This window comes from Eptesicus fuscus, chromosome 5 (assembly GCF_027574615.1).
Source record: "Eptesicus fuscus isolate TK198812 chromosome 5, DD_ASM_mEF_20220401, whole genome shotgun sequence".
Classification (NCBI taxonomy): Eukaryota; Metazoa; Chordata; class Mammalia; order Chiroptera; family Vespertilionidae; genus Eptesicus; species Eptesicus fuscus.
In genome coordinates, this window is record NC_072477.1 from 34209794 (window position 1) to 34233743 (window position 23950).

The 23950-nt window shown below is 38.2% G+C and overlaps 1 protein-coding gene and 1 pseudogene across 1 annotated transcript; one reads left to right on the forward strand and one right to left on the reverse strand.

The window, feature by feature from the left end:
* Positions 1–689: 689 nt before the first annotated feature.
* On the forward strand, positions 690–20072 carry LOC114230622 (potassium channel subfamily K member 16-like). Its single transcript, XM_028141647.1, has 6 exons — positions 690–751; positions 2536–2714; positions 6727–6841; positions 13723–13889; positions 16540–16708; positions 19716–20072. Exons 1-6 carry the CDS (start codon positions 718–720, stop codon positions 19958–19960), a joined length of 909 nt encoding a protein of 302 aa, XP_027997448.1. The 5' UTR covers positions 690–717; the 3' UTR covers positions 19961–20072.
* On the reverse strand, positions 7932–8362 carry LOC103283693 (HIG1 domain family member 1A, mitochondrial-like; annotated as a pseudogene).
* Positions 20073–23950: the final 3878 nt, after the last annotated feature.

Genomic DNA, 23950 nt, shown 5'->3' on the forward strand with positions numbered 1-23950 from the left:
AATCAGATGCAGGACCCACATTAAAGATATTAATTACTCTGATTAATAATAGGCATCACTTATTAATAGTTATTCTTTGAATTTAGTGGCCATCTACTATACCTTGGTCCCTATACCTTAGTCATTTTTATGGTACTAAAAATAGTTATGTTTATTGAGTCCTTAATTTGAGCCAAGATTTTTACTTGTATTATTTTGCTTCATACACAGGTTATTTTATTGGCAAGGGAAGAATTAAGGTTGCCAATCAGCTGACCTTGAGACAGGGAGATTACTCTGGATTACCAGGATGGGCACAATGTATTCACAAGGGCCCTACAAGGAGAGTCAGCATCAGAGGAGATTTGAAGATGCTATGCTGCTGACTTTGAAGATGGAGGAAGAGGCATGAGCCAAGGAATGCAGATGGTCTCTATGAGTTGGAAAAGGTAAGGAAACATATTCCCCTAGTGTCTCCAGCCCTGCCAATACCTTGACTTTAGCACAGTGAGACCCATTTTGAATGAATGACCTCGGGAATTGTAGTCCTAAATTTGTGTTGTAATAGTTTGTTATAGCAGCCATAGGAAACTAATCTGTTGTACTTGAGGAGAGAGAGATTGTCTAGAGAACTAGCTTCTCCCAAGGTTCCAGAAAGAATGGTGGTTTGATATGAGGTCACTTAGAAGGGTTCTATATCACCACTCAGATGCCGAGGGCGCATCGCCTAAGCACACCATGAGAAGGAAAGAGAAAAGTTTTTCGTTGACAGGTAGGACTGCTTTTAGATGTTTTATTTGAGTGGAAGTTTAGCTTGATAAGCTCTGGCCTAATCTTGGGTAAGACTTCCCTGGGGTTGTTTTCTCATCATAGTATAATAAATGTTTAAAAAAAATGCTTTTAGTGATTTCAGAGAAGGGGGGGAGAGGGAAAGGGAGAGAGGGATAAAAACATCAAGGATGAGAGGGAATAATTGACTGGCTGCCTCCTACATGCCTCTCCCCACCTCCACTGGGGATCAAGCCAGCAACCTGGGCATGTGTCCTGACTGGGAATTGAACCATGAACTCCTGGTTCATAGGTCAATGCTCAACCACTGAGCCATACCAGCCAGACCCGTCACTTTCTTTTTGAAATCTAATGTTACAATTAACCCTTGAACAATGCAGCTGTAGAGGTGCTGACCTCCTCACTACATCACCTCTACCCTTCACCCCCCACTGCAGTAAAAAATCCACATATAACTTTGACTCCCTAAAAAGTTAAGTTGTCTCTCAGTATCTACAGGGGCTTGGTTCCAAGACCACCACAAATACCAAAATCTGTGGATGCTCACGTGCCCTATATAAAATGGTATAGTTCAATGTATGCAGTCTGCCCTCCTCATCCACCAACTCCCAACCGCAAATATAAAACAATACAGTTATTGAAAAAAATCTGCATATAAGTTGACCCACACCATTAAACCTGTTTTATTCAAGGGTCAACTGTATTCTTCACTTTAAACATAGACTAGCAGACAATATAATCCTAATTTTCTGCCAGAAAATTAAATACCACTTTTATTATTTTAACAGAAGTTAAACTATCTGAATACAGATTATATTTATTGTGCTTGGAAGAAATATATTTCTCATCTAGCTTTATATTGGTGAATTTGGTACTTTATAGTATTTACTCAACTTGGTATATTGACTTTAATATGAACCTATTTGAGAAAGTGTTTCTAGTTGTTATGACTATGACACTTCCAAAACATTAGGATATTTTTTTAGTTTGTAAATCACACAAATAACAAAGTTATCCCATAGTGTCAAGGGTTATGGGGTAACTGTTGAGATTTGACTCAGTTTCTGATGAAAGAGATTGGTGGGGAGGCAGGTTTGATCTGAAGGAACAGCTATGTAAAAATCATGTATATATTCAAAGAATTTCTCTGATAAGGAAGATAGTCACTTGGCTGTCTTATCTTAATATTAGAATCAGGCCTCATCAAGATCATGGTTATCTGTCCACTCAGTAGGTGGTTTTTATTTCTTCATGCTGAGCAGCATGGAGGGGAATGAGAAATGAGAATTAGAAAAAGAAACCTCAGGGTAGATAATCTATCCAAATTCATTTGGATTGGGCATGCTAACTAATAATAAATATTTTTGAACCTTCAGTAATCATTTCCCCAAGAATGCTTGTATTGGACTTACCTGCCTCTACATGCCAGTATACGAGTGATTAAACAATGATATTTGACAAAGTCCCCTTCTCCACTCTTAAGTTAACTAACATTCCCCAGAAACAATTTTTTTCCCCTTGAATTTTCAGTTTCATGTTAGGATGCAATTGAAATTCAAATTTCATTTTGCCATGAGCATTTTGGGATTGCTTACTTTTGTATATTTGTTTAAATATAAAATTGCTATTTTTTTATAGGAAAGAGTGTTTTTTGTTGTTATTGTTTTATTTTGAGGAAAGAGACCTTTTATATTAATGCAGTCTTACCTCCTGTGCCTCTCATTCCATTGGTATTCAGTTTTCTAATAGAGCTGGTTGCTTCTCAAGCCTCTAGGTGCATTCTGTTGATGGGTTTCGTGGGCTACTACTTGATGGGGGCAAAGATATTTCAAGCATTGGAGATGGACACTCAGGAAGACTTGAAAAATACCTTTTGGGATGCCAGACAAGCTTTATTGAATAACTATGTCAACATAACTCCAGAAGAACTTGAAATCTTTTTGCAGGTAAGAACTAAAGGGGTTTTGCTTTGAGAGTTATAAATTTGCCAATTGTTGTAAAAGAGAGCTGTAGATAAAAGATTTTATAGAAAGCATTCCTATGTGTTTGACCTAAGTTTATGTCAATAATCACACTAGTTTTTTGTCATCTGAAGAGAGGTGAAAAAAAATAAAGATAAGCCCTTATAGTGATAGGAATCATAAAGAAAACTGAATGCAAAGGGGTAAGGAGAGATCCAGAAAAGAGGAAAAATGACAGAGAAGATACTGCAAGGGCATAGGAACACTAAAAGACAGCCTGAGGATCAGGAGAGAGAATACCTAGTATTGGACTAACTCTCCCATTGATAACAATTATAAAGCAAAAAAACAAACAACAAAAAAAAACAAAAAAAAACACACCCACAAAACAGTCACTGAAATAACTGACTAAAAACACAGGAGTATAAGCAAAACAGGCCAGACCCAAAAGGGCACGGCCATTTGAAGAAAGCATAGGAGCTGAGCTCCACATTTTCTTATGTTTTCCTCTGGAGGCACTTTCTAGTTAACTCAGCTTGTTGAGGGCAATGAGCCCTCGCAGAAAGCTAGTCTGGCTGGGCTGAAGTGACAAGAAGTCAGAAGTTGGGGCCTGTGACTGTGGTTGGAATTGGAGGAGAAAATCCCCGGAGAAAAGGAACCCTCAGAGTGAGAAAGCTCCCACATTCCAAACTTGCTATGAATTCCTCTCAAGCTGTTGTCTGACTCCAAAGTTGTGCCAAGTAAGACCTTAGAAAAACAAATGAAAGGAGCATCTGAGATTCTAACGATCTCTGTGGAGACTTTAGCAGCCCTCTGCTGCAGGGGAGACAGTCATTGGACTTCGAGGCTCGCCAAATCAGAGGGACTTGGTAAACACCCCAGGCTTTCTGTTGAGATCCCAGAAACACCACATCCTAGGAGAAAAATTGAAAATAGAGCAAAAGCCCCAACGAAGGCTGAAAGGAACTCTCAAGAGGATCAAGGTGACCTATGGCCTTCCAGCTGCCTGCCAAAACACACAAAACCTTCATTGAAGGAAGATAACATTATTGAGAATCTACAAACTTTCATACACAATGGTCAGCATCCAATGAAAAGTTAGCAAGTGTAATGAAAAGTACAAACAGGTTACTGGAAACTAATTGAAACCATAGATATTAGAAAGCTACTCACCGATAATTTGATGTGGAGTTATCTAAAGACTTTAAACATGGTTAGTAGTTTAAGAAAATCTAGGAAAGGGGAGAGAATTATAGTACCTATCTGGAATTCTTTAAAAAAGCATCAAACCTATATTGTAGAGATGGAAATTATATTAGTGGTTACAGAGGTGAGAGAGGAGGTGGTATGGGTGGATATGAAGATAAAGAAGTTGACATTGTGTTTTGTTAATAGAATAGCTCTTTATTTTTATTGTGATGGTGTTTACATAAAAGATAATTCACTTTAAAAAAACAACAGCTTTCTTGAGATATTATTCACATACTATACAATTCACTTATTTGAAGTTTAAAACTCAGTGGTTTTTAGTTTATTCAGAGTTGTACAATCATCATTTTGTGCTATTTATATTTTCTGGTTTTGCTATCAGAGTTATGTGAGTCTTAGAGAACATAGGAAACAAAACTCCTTCCTTCTCTCCCTCCCTCCTTCTCTGCCTTCCTTCCTGCTTGACTTCCTCTCTTTCTTTGCTTTTTCTTTCTTTCTTTGCTTTTCTTTCTTTCTCTTTCTTTCTTTCTTTCTTTCTTTCTTTCTTTCTTTCTTTCTTTCTTTCTTTCTTTCTTTCTTTCTTTCTTCAATAACTATTACATATATATACCTGGCCCATGTCTAATAAATGAGGCTGGGCTTGAAGCACCTTTGGGAGTTATGTGAAAAGCAGCATTCACCCTCATGGCAACTTGCCCCTATTTTTCTTTTGAGTTTGAGGCTTTTTGTCTGTTTCTTTAGCAATCAATTTCATTTCTTTTAGAAATTCTTCACAATTCAGATTTACCTATGATTCCTGCTTTTCAATATGTGTTTTACTATTTTGTTTTGTATCTTTTAGTGTTATTTTAATGGAGTTTTAGGTGAGCAGGCAAAAAAAAAAAAAAAAGAAAGGAAAGAAAGAAAGAAAAAGTAAAGGAGCCTACTCTACTGCTTTAAATCACAGGTAGCCCTAATGTGGTCTACGCCATTCTCTGTACACTATTAACAAATGACTATGGCGTCTACCATTTCCATCTGCAACCTACACACACTCACTAAATAACAGGGCAATAATTAAAATCTGTTCACAATCTGCCCTCATCTTATATAATGTACTGCATCACTTGCCACAGTTGATCACTCTCTCCTTCTTGATATACTTTCTTCACACGGTTTCTAAGACACCACACTCTAATTCTGATTTTCCTTCTATTTTACCAGTTGTTCCTTCTTATTGCCTTTTGCTGGTTCCTTTCTTCTCAATTTTAAGGGGTTCCTGGGCTCAGCCCTCAATTTTTTTCTTTTCTATTTTTACTCACTTCCTTTGTGGTTCTTCTATCTCATGCATGGCCTTAAGAACTATGTACATACCAATAACGCCCAAATTTTTATCTCCAGCTGAGGCCTTTCCCAGACATTACAGATTGTATATCTACTTTGATATTTGAAATCTCCACTGAGATATTTAACAAAATATTCAGACTCATAATTTCCAAAAATGAACACCTGCTCTTTTGCTTCGAAAGGAAAATTTGCTCCTACCCCTAAGCACCACAGCCTTTCTTACTTCAGTTAATGGCCACGCCATTCTTTTCTGTTTGTTTGTTTGTGTGTTTGTTAATCATCACCCGAAGATATTTTTCCATTGATTTTTAGGGAGAGTAGAAGAGAGAGGAAATAAACAGAGAGAAACATCAATGTGAGAGAAATACATAGATTGGTTGCCTCCTGCACAAGCCCCGACCAGGGCAGGGGCCGGGGAGGAGCCTGCAACCAAGGTATGTGCCCTTGACTGGAATCAAACCCAGGACCATTTGGTCTGTAGGCGGATGCTCTATCCATTCAGCAAAATCAGCTAGGACAACTCCATTCTTTAAGTTGCTCAGATAAAAAGTCTTGACTATGCTCCTTCTCTTGGACTCAGTTTTAATCTCCCAGGGACTCCCACTGGCTGCTCTTCAAAACCACAGAATTTCACTGCTGCTCATCACTGTCACGGCTCTACCTGGTCTCACTGAGTCACCATCTGGTCCTTTCTGGAGTTTCTGGAGTTTTGCAGTATTCTCCTAACAGAACTCCTGGCTTCACTTTGCGCACTATATAGAGTGTCCCAAAATTATACACATACATTTTGAATAATGATAGAGTCAGTGTTCATTAAAACACATTTCATTTTCAAACTTGAGCTATCAGCTGTTAAAGTGTGTATACATTTTCTTGGGACGCCCTGTATTCTCTTCTAAGTACAGCAGCCAAAATGATCCTTTTGTAGTCTTTTAAGGATATGTCACCTTCTTTGCTCAAAAACTTTTAGTGACTCACCCCATTTCATTCAGATTAAAAGCTATAGTTCTTTGAGCTTCCATGATCTTGTGTTCCTCCTCTTATTTCCTCTCTTACTTCTTCCCTTACGCTGCCCTCATCTTTGTTCTGCTCATACTCATACTGCTGGATGTTTCTAGAATATCCCAGGCTCTTGCCTTAAGGCTCTTAACTTCAATGTAGTTGTTTCTGCTTGGAATGCTCTCTCCTCAAATACTTGTTTGGCAAACTTTCTCACTGCCTTCATGTCCTTGTTCAAGTCTTGTCTTCTCAGTGAGGCTTTCTCAGTCTACCCGCCCCGCACCCCCTCCCGACTCTGCTTGATCTCTTAGCGCCTCCTAACGTATTTATATTTGCTTATGTTTATTTCCCCCTGCTAGAATCTAAATTCCACAAAGGTGGATTTGTGTCCTATATTCTTTAAGAGAAAGATCATACATTTATCAAAGTAATGCTTACTTCTTTTTGTTTTGTTTTAACTTAGAAGCTGAGTTTTGCTGTAAAATATGGAATTATCCCCGTAGTAAATGGAACAATTTATATTAGTTGGGAATTACAAAACTCTTTTACATTTGTGGCATCAACACTAAGCACAATAGGTAAGTAAGGTACTTTATGTCCAGTTTAATTTTTTTATTTAGGATGCCAATTATTAAAATTTTTATCACAGCTAGGACTTTCTCTACATGAACCATACCCCTTCAACCTCTAAATTCAGAACCTGCTGTGTGTGTGTGTGTGTGTGTGTGTGTGTGTGTGTGTGTGTGTGTTCACTTACTTTAATAACACTACATTTACCATGTTATCACCATGGAATGTAATTCAGGTTAGAATTTCACAAGTACAATAAAGCCTTCTGTAGTAGACCAAGTTTTTGTATAATGTCTTTCCAGAGCTTGCTCTTGAATCATTCATCACTTCCATTATAGGTAATTTGTTTAGTTTAACATTTATGATTCTTACTGAGAAAATGAACATACTGCACATATTTAAAAACTGTTTTTCATTACCTTTGTGTTAGCACTTAAAATACATATATCTATTTCAAGGTGACATTTAAAAATTATTCTAATATAACAGCAGCAAAGAGCTAAGCTGGAATCCATAATTATCTTATGTTTACAAGTGTGACTCTAAAATAAATACTACCTTCTAGCAGCTGTTATCAGCATGTTAAGTTTGGTTTAAACACACACACACATGTTCAGTTGTGGGGAGGTTTGTAACATTATATGCCATGCACTGTTCTGAAAGGGTTCTTTAAGAGCCAACCAGCCCCCAAAACTGAAGTCCTCATTCAGTCCACAAGGCAGACAGAAAAAAAGTCAAAGTAACTGGGGCAAACAGGATTCCTACATAACATCAAAAGCACATGAGATTCTGCAGCAACTGGGAGTACTTCAGGATTGGCATGTTGTTCTTGCTTAGAACTAATTTCACCAGAAGAGTTTAACAAGGTGGACATTTTACCACTCTCAAGTGCATTTAAAAGTGATATGTTCCTTAGGTGCTAACCTGACTCCCCTGAATGACCTAGCTAGTGAACTAGTCACTAGTAATTTAGTCACCTGGCAAATCAAGCCTGCAAAAAAGGAAGCCAATATTCAAATGATTTATTTCCAACATAAACATAGAACCTCAATATGAGATGTCTAACTATAGCAAATACCACCACCAAGACCAAGACAGCATCTCTTCTTCTATGGTTTAGATTTTGCCCAGAATTCCTTATACATGGAATATCCCATGCCAAGAGTCATTGTTCCCACAACAAAACCTTGGGCTGCCACATGCATGTGGATCAGGTGAAGGAACATTTAATTTTTTTAATTTTTTATCCAGAAACATAGTTTATTCTTCCACTTACTTAGGTCTTTTTTTTTCCTTTATTGATTAAGGTATTACATATGTGTCCCTATCCCACCCATTGCTCTCCCACCCCCCTGAAGGGACATTTTAGTATTTCTCCTGTTCTTCAATTTATATAATCCATAGGCAATGATTGCTGCAAAACCTGCCATTCCAATAGGGACAAATGGTGCTTCTTCAGCTTTTCAGGTAAATTTAGATCCCCAACTTTCATCACATGAAGAAAGAGAAACATCTGTGTTGGTTGACATACTGATTGAAGAATCTTCCAAACCCAACAGGACCTCTCAAACTCCAGCTGGCTTCTCCCTGCTTTTGTTTTTAAGATGATGTTTCATCAGTACATGTAGCCTCCCCTCTATTTTATATTTTTAGATAATTTTTCTCTTTGACAACAAACCCTATGAGCCTTTTCTCTTTAGTGGGTGGTCTTGGCAATGGGATTTCCATCTAGACTTCCAACATATTGGTGAAATAAGTAGCAAACCCCAGAACCAGTCAGCTTTTTCTAGGACTTCTGATAGAACAATGATGTCTACTTATTTCTCTTAAATTCAGGGGAAATTTAGCTAAACTTGAGATAATTCTAAGATATTTTATTATCAACTAAGAGCCATTAGGGTTTATAAAAAATAAGCATAGCTTAATATAGCTGTAGCCAAAGACCCTCAGGAGATTCCTGGCAGTCTGAAATGCCACTTCAGACGGCCAGAGACCTTTGGCACTACCATGGAATTTTCCTTTTTGTGGGAACAGGTTAATAAGTGATGACTTATTCTCAAGGATGGCATGCTTAAATCTATTTTCCCTTACTAAAAATAGGATGCATATTCACAGTTATGGAGAGTGTTACATGCCTGCCAACTCCCAGCAAAATGGTTGTATTTGTTCAGAAACCATTCTTACTTGCTTATTACCCTACCTAATAATAGACAAATATGCAAATTGACCATACCTCCGACACACTCACAAGCCACGCCCACCATCCAATCATAGCGAGCATGCAAATTAACCCAAACCAAGATGGCTACAGCCACAGAGAGCAGGGTTTCCTAGGTAACAGAGGAAGCCAAGCTTTCCGCCTGCCCTTGCCAGGTCTAAGCCTCCACTCAAGCTACAAAGTTTCAATTATAGAAGGTAAACAAATTCTAACAAGTGGCGGCAGAATGGAGCTTGAGAGAGTAGGCCAGGGTTGCCGCCGGCAACAGGGGAAGCAAAGCTTTCCGTACACCCTGGCCGGACCCACACACTTAAGGCAACAAAGTTTCAATTATAACCCCAACACAAATGGCTGCCGGCTTCGGAGGGAGCCCCAGGTTTGGCTCCGCTCCAGGCTACAAAGTTTCAATTGTAGAAGGAAAATAAATTCCAGATACCAGGGCCTCTGCTTGGGTTGCCAGGGGGCGTGGCTGGCCTGCAAACCACCACAGGCCCCTCGCTCAGGCCGCCCCATGCCCCAAGGGAACCCCCACCTGATCCGGGACACCCTTCAGGGCAAACCAACTGGCCCCCACCCCTGTACCAGGCCTCTATCCTATCTAAAAAAAGAGTAATATACAGATTGATCATCACTGCAACACACAATATAGCTGCACCCATGTGGTCAAAGATCCTGCCCCCATGTGGACACAAGATGGCCACCAGAAGATGGCCAGCAGGAGAGGGCAGTTGGGAGGCACCCGGCCTGCAAGGGAGGGCAGTTGAGGAGGACCAGGCCTGCAAGGGAGGGCAGTTGGAGGTGATCAACCCTGCAGGAGAGGGCAGTTAGGGGTGACCAGGCCGGCAGAGGAGGGAAGTTGGGGGCAAACAGGCTGGCAGCAGAGTGGTTAGGGGGTGATCAGGCTGGCAGGCAGAAGCGGTTAGGGGCAATCAGGAAGGCAGGCAGGCAAGCAGTTGGGAGCCAGCAGTCCTGGATTGTGAGAGGGATGTCCGACGGGCCTAAACGGGCAGTTGGACATCCCTTGAGGGGTCCCATATTGGAGAGGGTACAGGCTGGGCTGAGGGACAACCCCCCCTCCGTGCACGAATTTCGTGCATCGGGCCTCTAGTAGTTCAATAAAAGAATTGGGAGAATCTTGAATTTCAGGGGTTGAATGAGGTCAGAGTGCTCGCATTGGATATCACATGACCTATGGTTTCTGCCCATGGAATAACATCAGGGGTCTGAACATTGCTCTTAACCTTGAGGCATGGCCTGCTCACAGAGGCCCAGTTGAATGGTGGGCATGCATTTTGTCATTGAATCCCCAAGCCCAGTGAGCCACTCTAGCTCTGAGACACAGCAGATTAAGCCTCTTAGCTTCAGGCAGCTCTATAGGATTCAATGGCTCTGTTCAACAAGGAATTAAGGGAGTTGAAAACATTTGGCCATTCTCTATCATTTTGATGCTCTGATATTTTTATATTGAGATAGAATCAATGTACCAGCTTGCCTGAAGAATGAAGGCAGTCCTACTTTGCAGTTCTGAAAAGATTCAATAAGCCTACTTTTTGCCTTTAATTTTTCCCTTTTTATTGAATTTATTGGGGTGACACTAGTTAACAAAATTATGCAGGTTTCAGATGCACAATTCTACAACACATCACCTGTATATTGTATTGTGTGTTCACCACCCCAAGTCAAGCCTCTGTCTATTACCATTTATACTCCTATACCCTCCTCCACCTCTCCCTATGCAACCTCCCCCCAGTAATCACCACACTGTTGTCCATGTCCATGAGTGTTTTTCTTTTTTGCTCAGTCCCTACACTACCCCATCCAGCCTCCCACCTCTGACAGCTATCAGCCTGCTCTCTATCTCTGAGTCTGTCACTATTTTGCTTGTTAACTCATGTTGCTCATTAGGTTCCAAATAAGAGTGAGATCATATGGTACTTGTCTTTCTCTGATTGGCTTATTTCACTTAACATAATGTTCTCTAGGTCCATCGATGCTGTCCCAAAGGGTAAGATTTCCTTCTTTTTAACTGTTGAGCAGTATTCCATTGTGTAAATATATCACAGCTTTTTTATCCACTCATCTACTTGGGCTGTTTCCACATCTTGGCTATTGTAAATAATACTGCAGTGAACATAGGAGCGCATATGTTATTTTGAATTAGTGTTTTGGGTTTCTTGCATACATTCCCAGAAGTAGGATCACTGGGTAATAAGGTAGTTCCATTTTTAATTATTTGAGATAACTCCATACTGCTTTCCACAGTGGGTGCACCAGTCTGCATTCCCACCAATAGTGCACAAGGGTTCCCTTTTCTCCACATCCTTGCAAACACTTGTTATTTATTGATGATAGCCATTCTGACAGATGTGAGGCAATATCTCATTGTGGTTTTAATGAGCATTTCTCTGATGATTAGTGATGTTGAGAATCTTTACAAATGTCTATTAGGCCATTCTGTATGTCCTCTTTGGAGAAGTGTCTATTCAGGTCCTTTGCCCATTTTTTAACTAGATAGTTTGTGTGTGTGTGTTTTGTTTGTTTGTTTGTTTGTTTGTTTTTTGGTGTTGAGTTGTATAAGTTCTTTATAAATTTGGATAGTAACCCTTCTCAGATATATCATTTTGTTGTCTGAAGCTGGCCACTGGTTGTGTTGGTTCTGGGCCTCTTGTGAGGTCCTCTTGTGCAGGCCAATGTCAGACGCTGCCTGTGACTTAGCTCTGGGCAACCTTTTCGGAGCTCTAGGCAATCAACAGTTTGTGCTGCCTCAGAATGGCCTGCATATGTACTGGGAGGACCAAGCTGCACACCAAAGTTTGCTTTTATAAGCACAGGGCCCAGGAGCAGGTCAACAATATTTCTAAGGCACCCCGAGATCTGCCTCTGCCTATCTCTTTCTGCCAGCTGCCAGTTAGGCTCAGTCACTGAAAGAGCCTCTGGCTATATCCTCAGCAGGGCATAAGCTACACAGGGTGGGGCAAGAGGGAGTCCCAAGGGTGGGGCTATTGCCTCCCACCAGACTGAAGCCACACAGATGGGAGTGCTTCACCTAAGAAAGATGGCATCTGCAGTTTGGGAGAATGACTCAGCATAGGGATCCTGGCAGATGTCCCTTCAGCTCTCTCCCCAGACACTCCTCATGTGACTCTAGCCTGCTCCACCTCCCTCCACCAGAGCCTAGGGCAGTGATGGGCAACCTTTTGAGCTTGGTGTGTCAAACTTCGCCAAAAAACTGAGCATAACTCGGGTAGTGTGTCACTTTGAGGAAAAAACATTATTTCGCAAATATTTCATCCTCAGGAGCAGCAAATGTTTCATCCTCAGTATGCGGCCACCTCAGCGGCCGCATGTCATCAGATATGGCTACGCGTGTCAGTGCTGACACGCGTGTCATAGGTTCGCCATCACTGGCCTAGGGTGAGTTGCTGCGAACAAAATTTTGTTCATTGGCCCTTTAAGATGTGAGTATAGCTTCCACCTACTCCATCCTCATCTTGGATCTCTGCCTTTATTCTTTGTTGTTTTTTTAAAAAATATATTTTTATTGATTTCAGAGAAGAAGGGAGAGGAGAGAGAGATAGAAGTATCAATGATGAGAGAATCATTGATTGGCTGCCTCCTGCATGCCCCCTCCTAGGGATTGAGCCTGCAACTCAGGCATGTGCCCTTGACTGGAATCGAACCTGGGACCCTTCAGTTGGCTGGCCGACATTCTATCCACTGAGCTAAACCGGCTAGGCCTTTATTCTTAAAACAAATTATTTTAAACAAATGTGGGTCAAGGTAAACTATGAATTTATTTGTCATCAGGTATGACTTAAAATTGGCATAAACTTCTCACTTGTAATAGCTTTGACATTGCCAGACTGTTTAAAATATTACCACAGGCAGCCAAGGGAGCTTTTGTGTAAACTCCATGAAAAACTGTGAAACTTTGGTATAGCATTCTTCCTGTGTGTGTGTGCAATAGTATTCTTATTTTCCTTTTTATGTCAATGAAAATAAAAATTGAACTTAAGAGCTATGAGCATAAAAGGAACAAAATTATTTAGGTCAGCAATTATGTGTGTATATAGAACATTTTTCATAAAAGCAACCCCAAATCCATAATTTAGAGAAATAATATTTTGTTACATTTTGTGCTATACGTAAGATAGCAAGTACTGACATGTAAATTAAAATTAGATTCAGTAACAGGGATTGGATTATTCAAGTCTGTACACAAAGTAGCAAATTTCTTATTTTTCTTTTCTTTATCCCATAAATATGTGTCATAAAGGGTTATAGTGAAATCCACAAAAAATATATTTTTACTCAGAAATATGTAATAAATTTTTCATATCATTGAATATACTTGCACTCCTTGAAGATTGCAACGTATTTTATTGGGCCATTTTACTCAGCGTATCCTTTCTAATGCTTAGAAATATTTATGTTCAATTTTTTACTCAAATATGGCTTTAGTGATCATCTTACTTCCCACTTTTCTGATCATTTTCTTAGGAGAAATTCTTGGATGTAAAATGACTGGGTTATATGTTTTCTCTTAAAAACCTGTGTTTGTGGCTGGGACTCTCATAACAAAACATCAACAACAAAAATACATCAAAAGTGCATGTTCCAAGGAGTAGTAATATTGAGCAGATATTAAATTTGTCTCTTATCATCCATCAGGTTATGGGATAATTGCTCCCAGAACTCCTATGGGCCAGATATTCTGTGTCTTCTATGGCTTATTGGGGATTCCTCTAACTATTATATTCCTGAAGTTTTTGGGTAAGGCAATATCACAACCATTTTCAGGACTTGGGACATACCTTCGGAATATGGGACTGACAGAGGTAATGTTTACTAAATAATTTTTTTACACATGCTTGGGTTTATAACCTTACATAGAATAAGCACACAACATTTTATATATTCTTGTTAAATACATGCTAAAAAAGACACTCTATATTCATATATGTGTAAGTATATATGTGTAGACATATATATATATATATATATTAATGTATATATTTGATTTGTTTGCCCTTTTTTATGAAATTCTTGATAAAAAAATGGATATTCAACCCAAAATATTTTTAGTGCTTTATTTTTCTTCTTCAGAAAGCAGGAATATTATTTCAACTAATACTGGTAGAGTATCATAGTATAAATGCAGTTTAATGATTTTGTTTAACTTTCTGAACCACCCTATGAAATAAGTATATAAAACCAAACATCTAGATTTTCTAGAGGAAGTTATCAACTTGAATTCAACTCCTCTGATCCTGGGTTCTGATCTCCTTTTATCTCACAATTCCTTTCTCAACACTGCAAAAGGCGAGACATTTTTTACGGCTATAGATTACAAAAGCAAGTAATTAGAAGAGGCTGTTTGGAAAACTGTTAGGCAAATTTGTGTTGAGTTGGGGCAAAGTGAGATAAAGACAGATGACATGGATGGATAGTCCATTCCTGATAGTCCAGAAAGAGATATGCAGAGAGGACAAGGACAGGCAAATCGTTGTTCTTATTGCTGAGAAGATTTGTATCAGGTATTCTTGTGAACTAGGCTACACTTTAGCAATTACTCCTTATACCTAACTAATCCATTTTGAGTAGATGTCTGAGGCCAGATGTTCCTTTCCCTTCCTCTCTGAACTCTCACCCACTGATTTAATAGTGATAATTAAAAGGCCAATTTGATGTCTGAACAGGCCTCAGGAAAGAGCAGTGCTGAGTAAAGGCAGGTCCTGGCTGATGATACTTCCTCATTCTCAAAGGAGTGGAGTCCAGAGAAAGAAACTGCTGGGAGGTTATCTGTCCACTCCTCCCATAGTGGTGGTCAGTGAATGCTCTTGTACTTGACCCATTCATACCAGCAATTCTCTCTTGGGAGTGGATTCTAGGAGGGGTAGAAAGAGCTATTAGCGTTCTTTAGAAACCAAAATCCTCTGTGAAATAGTTCAACCAGACAAGTTTGTGTGTTTTTTTTCCTCCAAGGGAAAATACCGGACAGCATCTGAAAAGATTTTGCCCATTTGTCTTTCCTGAGGCCATGTTATCCACTCCTGTAATTATGTCTGTTATCAAAGATTTGGCCGTTTCAGAAACTCAAGATCTCTTGGATGCTGCCTTTCAAAGCCTAAAAGAGGCCAAGCTTGTATCTTATTTCATGCTTATAAATATGACTAAACAAACTGGTCAGACAGGGTCACTCAAGTGCACCAGATAATAGCATGACCCAAATAAAACTCTTATCAGTGATACAGAATGCTCTGAGTTTGCCACCACCATACAAAGTTAAACTAAAGCAGCTATTAGCAGTACTTCTCACAGAAAATGAAATTTGTAATATAAATCTCCTCTTGTTTCCAAAACTCCGTAACAGTACACAATATATACTAAAAGTCAGCTACCTATTTCTTTCATTTTCCTCTAATTATGCTTTATTCTGCTCAAGGTATGTTATATAGGTTGGCACACTTCCAAAGTCAATAATGAATCCATAGTTCCAAATTTCTAGAGAAAAAAGACATAAGTATTGCATAGCATCAGCTTCATATCCCTCCAAATTTAGAAAGCACTGCAATCCCCACAATCCAATGCAATCTTTGTAATAAGCACTAAAGTTTACGGAAATAGTTATAATATGTCCCTTTACCATATGTATATAAAAAGTATGTATAGCCCTTAGCATATGTGCTATAGGAGGAACTCTATAAATGAAAGTTTAAAACTGATTATTTTAATTAGTTTACTTGTCTGTTTCTCTTCCTCTCCCCTGACAAAACTATAATCTCTACGTGGACAAACTGTCATATTTTTATATGTATATTGAGTATCTTTCATGGTACTAGCGGTAAAACTCAACAAATACTTGTTGAATGAATTTGAATTATTTCATAAAAAGCATTTAATCAACCAATATAATATAGAATTGGAAATGGAACATCCAGGTTTTAGATGGGAAAACACATTTATTTTTCTCTTAGAATTTGAGGTGTTAGACTGTCTCTTAATAAAATATGATTTGTTTATTTGTCTCAAAAAGTTAATGTCCTGAACTCCCAGGTGGTGATTGTCCTTTTTGCACAGTCAGTGGGACCCAGAGCTGAAGGTGCAAGTGAGCAGGTCACAAAGCAAAAGAACATTGTAGTGTGAGACCTAGGGAGGCCAGGAAGGGAGAGATTGCTTTACACTTAATAAATGTGAAAGTGCAACAAAATGCATGAAGTAACGGCTAAGCAACAGAGATTCATAAGGGAGTTGATTCATTTGACAGAGCTGGGAAATACTCCCAGATGCAAAGGAAGTCTGCAAGTCAGAGTGTGGTATGGATATCCAAGCAAGCCCTTGGTCACAAAGGGATTTGTAAAGGGCAAATGGTGGTTTAGTTGATAATAGCTTTCTGACTGCTGTTGGATTATTAATATTTTCCTTCCTTCTTTTTTTCCTCTTTCCCTCCCTTCCCTCCTTCCTTCCTTATTTTTTTCTTTTTGTTAGAGACAAATTAAAATTTGCATATTCATCTTTTTCTCGGTAACTGGACTTATCATTTTCATCTTGGTACCACCAGTAGTTTTCAAGTATACAGAAGGCTGGCCATACAATGAAGGATTATATTTTGCATTTGTCTCCTTAAGTACCATTGGGTTTGGTGACTATATACCTGGTAAGTCAACTGATATTCATCTTAGAATTGTATTAGCACTCATAGTCACAAATCAACAGGATTTGAAGTAAAAGTATAATCAGAAATATAGCATTTATCTACTGGAGTTAGAGTAGAGGCCAAAACAATTGAGAAACTCTAATCACCTGATAATCCATGAAAGATTCCAAAATAATTCCTTTCCATCCACCTTTGTTCAGGCCACAGAGTACACTAATTATGGGGAAACGGAACAGAGAAATTTCTCAAAGCATGTCACCAGTTGCTCATACAGATATTCAGAGTTCATGTGTAATGAAAATAGTAGGTACAGAGGTTGAATTCCATGCAATACATGCTCAGTGTCTTTACCAGTAGATAAGTCCACTCTCACCTTTGCATAAATACACTGAATAAGGAGGTAATAAAGATCCCCAGACCTTAAGTATTAATGTACTTACCTAAAATTCAACAGTAAAATATCCCACAGTCTCTTGTATAAAGGATTATTTCTACAAGGCCTTTTTGGGTTCATAAATTCCTTAAAGGAACGAAGCAAATTTCAGGCTATCTATTTTGAGAAACCTTTCTATTTTTCTTGATTCATCTCTGCCTCAAATTACTATCATCTTAGGCATCATTCTTACTATTAACATACTTTTTAAAAATTAGCCCAAAGAACATAGGTATAATACCTCATTATGCATACATGTTCAGGGCTCATACCTACATAGAACAATCAGTATGCTACCACAATAAGCACAGAGCCAAGGAGCTGAACATTAGATGTCTCTTCTACCACAATCTATTTGAGCCAACTTGGACAAGTTACTTGACCAATAGGACTCAATTGGATCTAATATTAAGTAGCTGGGGTGAGGGAAACTTTGGACTAGTTGATTTTTGGTTGTCAATAATCAGTCAACAAATCTAGGAATCAGTACTTCTTGAGCGTTTCTTACCACAGGAGTCTTAGGTGATGCGTGCTTCAAAGTCAGCCAGAACTAAAACTTGGCTCCTGCTTATAAGGGCCACACATTGATGTGGGCAAGATTTAGACATATAAAAAGGCCATTAAAAATTGAGGCAACAAGCCATAGTTGAGTTAAATACGTAGTGCTCTGATGGCAACTAGGAAAAAGAAAATGTTCTTGACCACGAGGATCTACAAAGCCTTACCGGGTACTTCAGGTATGACTGAAGGCGAGTCTTTAACTTAGCAGTCAGAGAGTGAAAAATAACTGATAGTCCAGGAGGAATACTTATAGGACCCCTTTTAGCTCCAATGTTTACTAATTTCTGATTACATTCTCAGAAAGGACATGTATGAATATCTGGGTATTTGTTTATTGATCCCTAGGTCACAAAAATAGAATGATCTCTATGAGTCCCTTTATTTAGAAAAATAGCACTAAAAAAAGGCTGTGGTATATGTGGTACATATGGTATTATATGGGGATAAAAGCAGTCACACTGAAGAATGATGTGGGCTAGCCCTCCTCCAATGGCAAAATGTTGGCAAATTTGGTGTGGTGGTGTGGGGAGAATTATTTGGCTGAACAATCTTTTTGGGGTGGTTGGTATTATTAGATTCCAATTCATTCTGTCAGCCCACCTGTCTTTTAAGGAAGGGCAAATTTTGTTTTGTCTTTGTAAATTTTCACCATCTCTAGCACCTCTGCTTGGTTTGCTATGCCCATACATGCCCAGGTCTGGTATGGAAGCTGCCACTGCTCTCGGCTCATTTGTGAAGAACGATTTTCTCTCTAGAATTTAGCTCATTGAATTTCTTGCATTCATTGTTTTTTGCTAACACCATTGATAAATAAGGTTTTGGTTTTGTCTGTTCTCTCTTTTTTTGTTTTTACTGTGGAATAGAAAACCTAGCCTATTTCCCTTATTTTCTAACTGAAATTTGGACTTAATAGATGCTTTATTAGAAATTTAAAGGGTGCTGGATAAGGGACTCTAATTGATGTGCCATTTGAAACTAGAAAAAAAATGAAACCTTTTCCACATTCATCTCAGTCAATAAAATTATACTGTCTTTCATAATGTGAAGTTTTCTAGTTAATGTCACTGATTTACATTCTCCTTCCCCTTGTTCTAATATGAGGTTAAATGCAGTTAAAATGTTTTCTTTTGTGGAGTAGCCATTAGTTTACCCCGTGTTTTTTGAAGGACACATTTTCTTTATTAACAAATGCCAGAATGTGACCAAAGTTCATGTGATTATTTACATTTTGATATACAATATTAGCTTTAAGGATATTTGAGGCAAAATAAATAACATAAAGATTGCAGGAATGGAACTAGTGTTATTGAGTCTCAAAATAGTGTGAGATGATTGTTGGAATTATGGGCATTTTTTTCTTTGTGTTTCTTATTATTACTTCAAATTGCTTTTTACAATAAAAAGTTGGGAAAAAATGTGGCATGTTTGTAGCCATACAGAACAAACCAGTGGCAGAGTAGGAATGTACATTCATGGATGGCCACATCATTTTTCAAATAAAATTTGAGTAAAAAAAAAAGTTTTATAGCTTATTTTTGTTTATGTTTTTAAATCCTTCACAGCAAGGAAAGGAAAAAAAATCATATTAATATGTCCTAAAGGTTTATGGCACATCTAGGTACCTATCTATTCTGTAAGATATTCAGTCAGCTTGGAATGTTTGCACAAATACCTTTCAAATAATTCAAAGAAATAGAGTTTTTTTCTCTTTATATAATAGATATATTACCAAAAATATTAGCAAAATTTTGGTAATTATAGTACCAAAGTTTATTACCAAAAAGTTCAATGTAATCTAAAGTTTGTAACTATAATTCCATACTCTCATTGAATATGGTATTCATTTCAGAAGTACCACTTCTTAATGTCTAATTTAATAATCAGTGATTAAACTCCAAATGTAGACATTTTTATGGGTTTATACTAATGTGGTATATTTTATGAGGGTCAAGAGAAGATCAGAGGCAAAATTATCTTCCAATGATTTATATGTGATTTACTTTTTGTTTTTAGGTGTAAGTGCTGTTCGGACCTACTCACCAATGTACACAGTATTTATGGTACCTTGGTATGTCTTTGGTCTTGCTTGGATTGCTCTTCTGTTTAATTTGTTTTCAAAACTTTTGGAAAGAACTAAAACAAATCTCAACTGCAAACGGTTATGTCAAAATGAAAAAATATCGTCTATAAAAGCTTCTTTCTTTTTCTGGCTTACGAAAGTACCTCGAACTTCTTCGAGGAATGGTGAGACGAGGTGAAGCAAAAGAAAATAATGTGTTTTCTTTACTAACCTGCCATGTGAGCCACATCCATAGTGACTTTTTGTAATTCATATCTTATTGTGAATTATAATAAATAAAATGCAAAGCCTCCACTGTATTCATCGAACCTTTCATTTTCAAAATATTTCATTGTATAATATTTGATATCTTCAAAACAATTTATTCAATGACATAAATTTTAAAGAGTAATAAACTCCTATGAACTCATCATACAACTTGAGCAGCAGAATGAATGACAAGACAAGTGGAATTCTCCATTCTCCATGGGGCTCCTTTCCAGCCCCATCCTCTTGCCTTCCCAGGGGCCATAGCTACATCCATCGCTGTTGTCAGCACACAAGTACCAAGTTATTTTTTAAAGTAGTTACTCAATTACTGCTCACATGGACATTATTCGTAATACCCCAAAAGTGGAAATAACCCAAATGCCCATTAATTAATGAATAAACTAGATGCGCTATATCCATACAATGAACATTTAATTCCTTATTATACATATAAATGCTTTATTTTTATTGTTTAATTTTTTTGTTCAAGCCATCCAATTCTTTGTATATACACTTGCAGAAATTGTGCTTCGTGGTGAAATAGTTTATATGTGTTAATAGTTGCAATACATTAATCTCACTAAATTAACCTGGCATAGAAAATTTCTTACTTCCTGTAAAGTTCTTGAATTAATTACACTTATACAGGATTATTAATTCATATATACATGTATATATATAAAATATTCATTTTTATTATATCACTGGAAAAGTCATAAATCAGAATAGTTGTTTCATCTATATTTATAATAAATACTAGTGGCCCAGTGCATGAATTCATGCATGGGGGGGTATCCCTCAGCCCAGCCTGCACCCTCTACAATCTGGGACATCCCTCTCATAATCTGTACTGCTGGCTTCCAACCGCTTGCCTTCCTGCCTGCCTGATTGTCCCTAACCGCTTCTGCCTGCCAGCCTGATCACCCTCTAACCATTCCCTGCCATCCTGATCGACACCTAACTGCTCCCCTGCCAGGCCAATCGCCCCCAACTACCCTCCCCTACAAGCCTGCTCGCCCCCAACTGCCCTCCCCTGAAGGCCCAGTCCCCCGCAGCTGCTCTCCCTGCATGGCCTGATCGCCCCTAACCGCCTCTGCCTCGGCCCTGCCACCATGACTTTGTGGCATCTGAAGGACATCCAAAAGGTCTCCTGGAAGGTCTCCCAGTCTAATTAGCATATTACCATTTTATTAGTATAGATAGCCTTATGTCACCATTCAGACCCATTGCTATGAAATTTTCACCAGCAATTTATTTATTTTTAATATATTTTTATTTATTTCAGAGAGGAAGGGAGAAGGAGAGAGAGAGAGAAACATCAATGATAAGAGAGAATCATTGATTGGCTGCTTCTGCATGCTCCCTACTCCAGATAGCACCAGCAACCCGGGCATGTACCCTGACCAGGAGTCAAACCATGGATTCCTGCTTCATAGGTTGATGTTCAACCACTGAGCAACACTGGCCGGGCTTACCAGCAATTTAAATGTGAAGCTATTAATTCATTGAAATTAAAACAATAAAGTTAATTAAAAAGGAGCTTGAAGTGTTTGCAAAACACACACACATACACACACAAAAAAACAACAACAACAAAACAAAACACACAAAAAACCCACACACCTTAATTATAAGCAAGTATCAAAGCCAACAGGGTAGAGAGCTAACCAGAACATACTGAATTGCACAACATTTAGAACGTTTTAAACAGCATACTAAAACATTTTCAAGAGGCTTACTTACTTTGACTAACAATCACAGGCAAGCAGATACCACACAAAAAATGTAATGCAAACCAACAGTAGTATCACTGCCTCAATATATACCATCAAGAACTAAGAGGTCATCAACAGAAGTAACTGACAGAACAAAATATCCTGATGAGAACTTTCCAGAATGCACTGTTTAATTCTATTGTTTACAAGTGAATATAACAACTTTCTTGGGAGAATACCTAAAGCCAGTTACCTAAATGAATGTGCTTCCGGTAAACAGAACAATATTGAAAATAAAGCTTAGTATTAAAAATAATAGATGCATTGCATAGAGTTGGATTTCTAAGAGATCCAGAACACCAGAGTTTTTGAACAGCATTGGAAATCTTTATAGGACTATCTCAGCACAAGCTGTTCAATTTTAAGCGATTTGAAACCTACAGTATACATTCCAAACATTTTACTCTACTATTTTTGTAGTCTCAGCTCCAAGTTATTATAAAATGGTTTAGGATACTTAAATTATACACTCCAAAGTGGTGAGTTTGAAAAATTATAACTACCAAATGGAATAAGCTTGAAAGCAATTTTTGGGGGGGCAGTTTCTAGTGAATATCACCCTCACAACCAGGCAGATTCCTTAATTAGTATTCAAAATCAGGCCCTTTCAGTTGGTTTCATGACTTCTTCACCTTTTCAATAAATAGGCAAAACTAATGTTCTGCGTGTCTTCCTTCTGACATAAAATCTAATAAATTATGATGCTTAGAAACATTAATTCATTTGGAATTTCTCATTAATTATAAACTTTTGAGAATATTTTATACAAATTAGTGTCATTTCTAGCTTGGTTTCTGTATTAGTCAGTGTTCTTCCAGAGAAACAATGTATATCCATATAGAACCTATACAGGTGGCCCCCAATTTACAATGGTTTGACTTACAACCCTTTGACTTTACTGTGGTGTGAAAGTAACATACATTCAGTAGAAACTGGCAAGGCTAAACTATGATGTTCGATAGGTTAGGTGTATTAAATGCATTTCCTTTTTCTTTTTACCATCACCCACTGCATTTTTTACTTTATCAGGATGTAACCCCATCATGAATCAAGGCAGTGTATATAAAGAGATTTATTATAAGGGATTGGCTCACTTGATTGTGAGCCTGATTTGCTGTTGGCAAGTGGAGACTCAGGAGAGCCAGTGGTATAGTTCCAGTCTGGGTCCTAAGTTCTGAGAGCCTGGAGAGACAATATCCCAGAACAAAAATAGTCAAACAGAGGAAGTGAATTCTCCCACACCCTGTCTTTGGTTCCTGCCAGGCCTTCAACAGATTGGATGAGACCCACCCACGCTGGGGAGAGCAATCTGCTTTACTCAGTACCAATTCCAATGTCAATCTCATTCAGAAACACCTTCACAGACACACCTAGAATAACGGTCACCTAAATATCTGAGGACCTTGTATCTTAGTGAAGTTGACACATTAGCTATCACAGTTTCCATCAGAAAGCCATCTTTTAAAAGGTTAATTCATTTCAATTAACCCTTAGCTGAAATATAAAGTTGTATAGAAACCCCTATTATTAGTTATATATGGGAATGTACTCATGTACTTTATAAGCTAAATATAATTATCATCTTCATTTTACTGATGTGAAAGTAGAGGGTAGAGCTTACCCAAGTCCCCCAGCTATTAAATGACAGGGTTATGGTTCAGACTCCAGTCCCTTTAACATAAGACACACCACCCTTAGCCAAATCATTCTAACCATACTGTGGAAGGCACATTTGAGGGGTTGTGTATTGTACAGTGTGGCTAACATCTAGGAATGATTTTAGCGCTTCTATGAAGAATAAGAGTGACTTTGTTTATTTATTTATTTGTGGGAGAGGTTGGGTAAAAATGTATGAAGGAATGCAAGGAGTCAAGGGTGACTGAGCTTTTCAGCTTGGATATCTCTGAACCCAACTAACCACATTATTATATTTGATTCTCACATAAGTGATATTGATAATAGCAGGTTACATTTGCCCAGGATAGGAGACATAAAGGATTTTTGAAATGAATGTCTTTAATTAGTTCACAGGAACCACATAGAGTGCAAGAGAGAAGTGACGGTCTTGGTCCTAACAGGCCTTCCTTCCTTTCCCAAGCTGGTAGACAGATATGGGCTCTTGCCAGACTGCTATTGTCAACACA